This window comes from Brachypodium distachyon, chromosome 5 (assembly GCF_000005505.3).
Source record: "Brachypodium distachyon strain Bd21 chromosome 5, Brachypodium_distachyon_v3.0, whole genome shotgun sequence".
Lineage (NCBI taxonomy): Eukaryota > Viridiplantae > Streptophyta > Magnoliopsida > Poales > Poaceae > Brachypodium > Brachypodium distachyon.
Window position 1 is genome coordinate 16120491 of NC_016135.3, and position 8731 is coordinate 16129221.

Genomic DNA, 8731 nt, shown 5'->3' on the forward strand with positions numbered 1-8731 from the left:
TTTACCGTAAGTGGCCCGCATGCCAATCTCTTGTCTGTATATAGCAACACATACATCATACATATGGATATGGTATTGCAGGTACAAATTAACTACAATCACATAGAAATCAATCTACCGATTCCTTCATTTAACATGCCCCCTCAATCTGAACCGTTATGTACAAGATTCAGATTGTGTTTGAATCAGTCCGCCATTCGGCTGGTGAACACATCGGCGAGCTGATCAACTGAGGAGATGACACACGTTCACGGACAAAATGAAAATCAATCTCAATATGTTTTGCGCATGGAATATTGGATTTGCAGTCAAAGATTATCACACCAGAGAATCGGTGGCTTCTCTTGTTTAACTCCTACAGTAGTTCTTGCAACACCCACTGCATCCATCCAAATTGTCTCAGTTGGGAGCAGTAGGTTGTTACATTTTGGATTCGGAGGAGTCGGGGACTGTTGAGACCGCGCTACAAAATGTGGCAAATCTGCAGATTTACGTCAGACTATAGCTTTGCAAGCCAACAAGACTGGGAAGTGAGTTTAGGACATGTACAATGGTCGATAAAACTGTCTTATCTTAGTCAATTAGAAAAGACAACAAAACTTGTACAATGGGTTATCTCTTAGTATTCTATCTTAGAATTGATGTTTAGATGAATAAAATTAACTAAGTAAATGCTAAGAAAAGGTGAAATCTAGTACAATGGTAAATTTGTCTTATCTTTGACTTATCATTCTTGTGAAGAGATCATCTCTTAATTAAGAGAAGGCTTGTGCTTTTTCTTCGTTTCTCTCTCTTCCACATCAGATTTTATCCTATGTGGCATCGCTAAGAGAAATTTGACGTCACCTCATTATACACGCCCTTACACAGCAGCTGCTTGCGTAGATACTTAGAATTGACAGGGGCATGTTATGTTTGTTTTAAGTTTCTGTACGTAGAGACACGACCCTTCTCTAGTACTTAACTTGCTGTGCTGAGCATGTATTACAGCTGTTTAAATTACAAATTTGCGCTGCATCTACACTTGTGTGAGAGAAGATAGATTCCAGATCTTATCACGGGTGGCTCAGTGGCTCCACAGCAGTTCTGAAGAGAAGAATGTACGCCTTGTCAACAGAGAAGTACAAGAACCCTCCCAAGGAGTGAGTGACGTAGGAGCCAAAGCTTGTTCCAACAATGCAATGCCAAGCAGGCCCGTATGTCACATCAAATTCCTGTAAGCAAATGAAGACCATCTCCAGCTATTAGTGTCATGAGCATCCACCATTTTTTCATCAAACAAAAGCAGGACAGTCAGCCAGCAAGCATCTTGCAGTAACTAGGTAAGTACTCCTTCCGGATCTCTTCATAAGGCTAAATCTCCTTTCAAAGGAGAGTTACCGTGCTCAAAATTCTGCTAACTTGGAAGAGATCCACAAAAATATGGGCATCCGCCCGAAGTCATTTCAGAGGGGCAAACTTGGAAGAGATCCCCAAAAAATCCTGTCGGGACGAAAATACGTCTAACAATCAGGAAAAATTTGAAAGCAAGGAAAAACGTCCTATGAAAAGAGACAGAGGGAATAGGTACTAGAACCTTAGGGTAGAAGGAAATTGCACACGGCTACTTGTCAATTAGGAATAACCACAAAATGATGGCACCACAAACCAAAAGAATATGAGACCTACTTTGATTACAGAAATATTGATAGAACAACATCACAAACTTCTGTTCCAGATTATGTCCAGAGTCTAGATGCAAACTGAAAACACATTTTCAGGGGAATACTGAAAACAAGTGATCATAATGTTTTGCAGTCTGCAAGTAGCTGGCATATGACAATTCTTTATTTCGTCTTGCACACAAATATCACAATTCTTTATTATAAAGGTTCAGCATTAGCAACCATGCGACAAACGTGGTAAGCTATCTTTAAATTTTCATTATAAAAAAGATTCAGCATTAGCATGTTCATATTGGGGCAGGACGATACATGAAGCCTGCTTTTGCTTGAATTGACATCCATTTCATCAATAAATTTAAGATGGCAGGTCAAAGGAAAATCTTTGTCAAACTATGCAAACAAATAATAACCATCACTCGAGAACCAGAGTGCACAAAACATCTTCTGTTGTGCAATTCTCTGAAAAATCCATTTCCTCTGATGCTAGTTTCTTGTTTCCATTCATAAGAAACACTCTAGATGAAGTATGGAACAACAACACTGCTATAGAACCTAAATTGCTTCACTTTTAGGGTGTTGTGTATGGAAAAAGCCTTTGATGATTCGCTTCACATCACGTGCATTAGTATTGATGTGACAAGGGATCAAAAGAACATACACACTTGTGAAGTTATTGTTTCTTAGTAAGTCATAACTAACTTAAGAAGTAACACTATATTGCAGGTAAGGACATGAATAATTAATAACTAACCAAAAACTAATGTTGGGCACGAAAATAATTTCCAATACTCATAAGCAAGCTCATAGATAGTATCTAGTTTCAGAATTAATGCTCCAACTCCAAGGATTTTTCATGCTGGAGCTGTGTGGTTGATGGATGCTGCAATCAACCTGGTGACAGAGAGACCGGTGGTCATTGACGAAGTGCCTGGGCAGATTCAGCCTGTTGGTCCTTCCCAACCTGATAGTTAGCTTTTTCAGCTGTCTTGCTTTTGTTTGCGGGGTTGTGCCTTTTGCCCCCGTCTGTTGCCTTATTTCTCCATGGTAGGTTCTGTAGTTAATCTTTAATATGTGGTGGTAGTAGGTTTTCGCCCCATACTGCGCCGAAACAGGCAAGAAGCAGTGGGTTTTCTACTACTGCCGGACTCGCACTTCGCCTTGCTGTCCGTGGACTTTGTATTTCCGTTATGAAAGTAATGGAAAGAGGATGTGTCCGGTTCAAAGAACTCCAAGGATTTTTCAGAATTTTCAGGACCAATTCTCCAGTCTACGAACACGATAGAAGTTCTCTGTTGAACTAGAGCAGACATCAGATCATGGAACCAACAGCTGTGATCAAGGATCGCTCAACCACGAGAAACAGCTCACAATTCATCCAGATGATCTCAGCTGTTTGATTCCTTGATCAGATGACTTACCTTGGAACTACGTACTGATTGCTACATTGAAGGCATTAGCACGTAATGTTCATTGTGTAAGTCAGGAAATTGTGCATATAAATTTAGTGGATCTAAGTCAGTCAGCCACCTATTGCATTTTTTTTCTGGTTTCCAACATGTAATCCTCACCCCGTTATTCTCCCAGTCGTCTTTAATTGTCAACAACTATCATCGACCATCCAGTCAAACAACCAGTGCTCAGTGAGAGCAGATTTACAAAATCTAACTCACAAGATTATAGGCCCCCTTATTCGCACAAAGTCAACAACTATGCATCGGTGTTCCTTTCAGTTCCTAAGAGATATGGTTGCAACTAGTAAACTATTACTTCTAGCAGCAAACTATAGCTAACCATCGCATGTCCTCCCAGCATTCAATATCACATAATTTGCTTTTCCAATAGTATTACCGGTGCTGTAGTGGACTATCCCTCATAAAGGTCAAACTAACCTTACCATTAAACTTCACTATGAACACGAAAGAACTTCACTCGTGAGCCTCTAAATTTAGATGCACAATTTCCTGAAGTAGACAACGAACACTACTACTAGAATGAAGCTGTAGCTAGATCTTACTTCCAGCCCTTCAACTGCGATTCTCTGTTTTGCACACCTGTCTCCACTCCATGGTCGTTTCGTTTGCAGCAATAAATGTCGACACAAGTTTGGACTAGAATGACTACGAATACTAACCAACGAATTCAAAAAGGAAGAAACGTCGTGGGGTAAGTGTAGTACTACTAGTATACCTTCTTGAGCGCGAGCGCGAGGCGCTTGCTCTCGAGCCGTGGCATGGAGAGAACGGCCTCACGGGCGATCCGGATCGCGCGCCGCTGCAGCGCCAGCGGCATGTCCGCCGCCCTCACCCGCACGGCCACCTTCCTCTCCTCCCCATTCGCCTCCCCCTTGGCCTTCACCTCTCTGTCCTTGCCCTCCACTTTACCGCCCTTGCCCTCCTCACCGTTGGGCTCCGCCGCCGGTTTTGGCTCCACCTTCAACTCCGGTTCCTGTTCCGGTTCCGGCTGCGACTCCGGCTCTGGCTTGGGTGGATCGGCGAGCCTGGTGCGCCGAACGAGCGAACTGAGGTAGCGGCTGCGGAGTTCGAGCTCCTCTGAGGCAGGGTCCATGGAAGCACTTCCGATTTTCCAGCGAGCGCGGCTAATTAGCAGCGGCGGTGGCAAGGGGGCATGGCCGAGCGTGGGAGACTGGGAGGTGTTTGTGGTTTTGTCTCGGAGCCGGGTGGCAGTGGCCGGTTGGGGTGCGAGTGCGCGCTTGGTTGCCGCTCCTGGAATTCCTGGGAGCAACTTTTGAGAGAAAGCCTTTGTTTTCTTTTCCGGGCAGTGAGTACATGCACTTGTTTAAAGCCCGTTTTCTTTTTTACCAGAGTTTAAAGCCTGTTTAGCTAGCGGTGTTGTCTGAATATTGGGAGAGTTCGGAGCATTCCCCGGGTCGAATCCAGCGGAGAGCTTGTGCGGCATTCGTTCTCACGGGAGAAGATGAGCCAATAGCTTATCTGGTCCAGAACTCCTGGTTTCAGGGCAGATAGCATAGATGGTTAGAGAAAGTGATTTCCATTACGCCTGGAAATCTGGACCATCTAAGCACATGGGTCCCAGGGAAAACTCGACTGTCCGTCGATATGTGCCCAGGGAGTTTGACGGACTGTCGGGCTCGGCTAGCCCCACCACACCACCACCACCTGCTGCTCCTGCGTCATCAGTCATCACCCCACCGTCCCGCCATTGACTTTGCCTTCCGCAATCTTCGAAAGATGCCTGCCTCAGCTGGGAGGAGACAAATTTCGAGGATATTTAAGTTCAGTTGATGATCAAACTGTGTTGCAAGGAGTTCTTTTCTTTAGTTTCCTGTTAAAGAATAGCTGGTTAATTGGACAAATGGCACAATATATAAATGCTGGAAACACCGTATTCTCCGCGTGGGCCTAGCTGAGTTTACTGTCATAGATCATCGATAAAAGAAAATTTACAACCGAAAGAAAACATGATAGTCAGTTTATGAACCAATGTCATAAATCCTAATGATAGGTTTTGTTGAATTTGAACTCTGTACCCAAACTCATGGAGATTGGAGAGGAGAGGAATCAGAAACTATGTACGTGAGGATTATGACTAGAAGTTTTAACTCGTGAGTTTCACAATCTACTTGTTAGGAATGACAAGAGAAAGGTTAGGAAGAAGTGAACTGACGACCACCAACTCCAAACTTTATAAGTAGGAAAGATACGAAGTATGAAACACGCAGACTCACAACCGACGGCATTTGGATTTGCAGACTTTGAGGTGCAAGACCAGAGTGAGTCAGAAGCCGAATACTCCACATCACATAAACAACCCATGATTCTGTTAGAACTTAGAAGTATAAAGCAAGAGCATACTGCAGGGGTTTGCATTTGCATCTGATTCCGAACATGCAGTCCAAGAGAAATATGTGCAACTCAAAATAGGACGCAGATCAAGGGAGGCTTCGTGAGTTCAGAGCACGGCAGGTGACAATCTTACCAACAATGACACATAAAATGAGTGTAAAATGTTGCAATTTCAGTTCTTAAAAAATCCAGAAGATAAACATAAAGAGAACAGGCAAAAGCACGACCAGGACATAGATCAGCAAACAAACAGGAGCCCAAGAGTTAGAAGCAGAGTGCAACAAAGTTGTGAGAAGCAGGGTAAAAGCAAATTTCAATTAGCCGATGCATCATTGCACAGAAAACATGATGTATCTTCGCATGGAAGACATGATCTGAGACAAGAACACTTGTTGGCCTGTCACCACCAATCACAGAAGCCATCAAAAGAACGGAATAACAGCAATGGATTACAACGTAGCCATTGCAAACTTGACTTACAATATCAACACAAATTACAATGAAGTTAAGCATATCCTACAAGCAGTAAAGCCCATACAAAAAACAGTATCAACAGCAACTTATGGAAAGTAAAAATCTAAGGCACTTTACAGCAATCATCAGGCCATCCAGATTGTTCCCAAAAGACTTTCAATAGGAACAGACAGCCCTTGAGTCAATAAATACAAGTAAATGGAGATTAACAATAAGAGCATTACATGGTCATTCCTAGACCACAATTCTAGAGCTTAACCATCCAAACGAGCTAAATACAAATGCCACAGTATCAACAAACTGTCTACTGGCAGATAAGGTGTCTTCAAAAGTTGTTTGAGTTCACAATGTGGAAACAGCCAGCTTGTTTCCATTGGTTGACTTCAAAACGTTTTCTTAACAAGTATACGCACACATATACACTACTTTAAAGGGCATAAAAATTCATTGCTTATTTTTAGCTTAGCACCAGAATGCTGAAGTTGTGGGGTATAACACCCACGGCTGAGGATATGAATGACTGGAAACTAATAGCACCAGGTATTTATTTTATAACCTCTAAGTTAGTTACTCCAGAGAAAAGGACTCTAGTAAAACTGGTTGGCCCAAATAGCAACTATAAAGATTAAAAATAAATGCATATAAAAGCAATCATCATGAAGCCCAAATCGCACCAGTAATGGAATTGAACAGAAATAACGGCCATCATACATGTCCCGAGAAACAATTATGGGATCAACAAAGATATCATTCAACATACATTGCTGGAAATTAGAACAAATGCAAGCATAACAGGATTGTACTAAGAGCGAATTGTAGAGACAAACTCCAAGTCTCCAACAGTGCACTAGACCTTATGAGAAAAGGCATAATCATAGTGGCGAGCTAAATTGAACATCAGGATCTCAATCTACTGTCCACTCACATTATCTTATCCAGAAGTGGCTCTTTCAAGTTTTAATTTAACATGAGGAAAGCAAACACAGAAGTTAAATGGATGCATTGCTTCACAAGAGCTAAATTTCTTCTAAATAACAATTCATGAGTTCCAGAAGAAGAAAACTATCACCTAAAAGGCTAATATTCGACCATGCCATAACAAACCATACTGTTGAGCTAAAAAAAACATGACAGCATCAACCTGCCACCCACTGGCATATCATATCCAGAATTGACTTGTAAAACACAAGAGAAGCAAACTCCAAGACGAAGGAGCTAAAAAGCTTCAAAACAACAATTCAGAACATGGACACTATCAACAGCAAAAGCACCGTCACCTCTTAGTCCCTTGGGCATTCAATTCTTCTAAGGAAAATCCATTCAAGATATGACAGGACAATACACAGAATCTAGTGATTTCGAAACAAAGATGGCATCCATAAAACAGTTGACCGAACTGCAATAAGGCAACATTAGTTAAGTAACTACAAAATCAAACATACAACCCTGTGACATTAAGAACGATAAATCGAAACAAGCAAACATTATAAGCATAAGCAGCATGCAGATTCCACAACACCAGAAAGCTTAATCCGACAAATCATACGAGATATCCAGACCCAGACCTTATTTGGATCAAAAGACTACCACATTTCGTCCCATGGCACTCAAACATAATGCCACCTAGAATAACAGATATCATTGTTCTCCAAACCATAGTTTTAGTCCCTCATAACGCAAGACACCTGTTTGGGCAACTGATAAAGGAGTAAAACGGGAGTGCTAAATCACCGGCCGCCAAACCCGGCAGCGTTGAGACCAAGCAGCATTTGGCCGTTCTGACCAGAGGGGATGTAGGCAACATTCGGCGAGCGAGCGAGCTCCGCTGCGATCTCTTTGGCAGCCTCGATCCTCCTCAGCTCGATCAGTCCAGTCCCAGCGATGGCCGTGGCCTCAGAAATGAGCCGTGCAGACTCACTCTCTCCCTCAGCACGCACGATAGCGGCACGCCTCTCCTGTTCTGCCTTGGCGACGAGGAACTTAGACCGCTCGGCCTCCTGCTGCGCGACCTGCTTCTTCTCCACGGCCAGGGAGAACTCGATGCCGTAGGAGAGGTGAGTGATGGCGACGTCGTCGAGTATGATGTTGAACTCGCGGGCCCTTTTGATGAGGGAGTCGCGGACGAGCGCCGAGACGTGGGGGCGGTCGGTGAGGAGCTGGTCGGCGTTGAACTGCGCAACGACGGCCTTGAGCACCTCGTTGCCGATGGAGGGGAGGACCTTGTCGTCGTACTCGAGGCCGAGGGAGGTGAAGATGGTGGGCAGGTTGGCGACGTCGGGGCGGGAGAGGAGGCGGAGCGTGAGGTTTACCATCTGCAGGTCCTTGGTGCCGGAGTTGGAGGAGAAGTTGTGCGGCCGCGTGCGGATGTCGAAGATGTAGGGCTTCTGGAGCCAGGGCACGATGAAGTGGGTGCCCTCGCCGACGGTGTCCGGCAGCACACCGCGGAACCGGTCGAAGACGACGGCGCGCTCGCCGCCATCGACGGTGTAGAGCGACGCCGAGAGGAGGGAGGCCCCGACGCCGAGCCCAGCCGCCGCCTTGGCGATGTTGGTCAGGAACTTCACCGCCGCGGGACTGCCGGCCATGGTCGCCTTTTGGGTGGGGAGATTTTAGGACGGCGGCGCGGGAGTAAAACCCTAGAGAGGATTTGGTCTCTGTGTGCTTGTCTTGGGGAGTTTGGGGGCGGCCGGATCTGACCGTTTGTGTGTGTTGGAGTAGTGGTTTTGTGTGGGTATTTCTTGGGAGAGAAGAAGCTAGACTGTGGGCGTC

The 8731-nt window shown here is 44.5% G+C and overlaps 2 protein-coding genes across 2 annotated transcripts; both read right to left on the bottom strand.

Moving 5' to 3' along the window:
• Positions 1-853: 853 nt before the first annotated feature.
• On the bottom strand, positions 854-4536 carry LOC100824452 (dynein light chain 4, axonemal). Its single transcript, XM_003579864.4, has 2 exons — positions 3852-4536; positions 854-1214 (listed from the first exon to the last, which is right to left on the bottom strand). Exons 1-2 carry the CDS (start codon positions 4227-4229, stop codon positions 1056-1058), a joined length of 537 nt encoding a protein of 178 aa, XP_003579912.1. The 5' UTR covers positions 4230-4536; the 3' UTR covers positions 854-1055.
• A 2813-nt stretch (positions 4537-7349) lies between these two features.
• LOC100825059 (prohibitin-3, mitochondrial) lies at positions 7350-8731 on the bottom strand. The gene has a single exon (XM_003579866.4). The coding sequence runs from the start codon at positions 8545-8547 to the stop codon at positions 7690-7692; it is 858 nt and encodes a 285-aa protein (XP_003579914.1). The 5' UTR covers positions 8548-8731; the 3' UTR covers positions 7350-7689.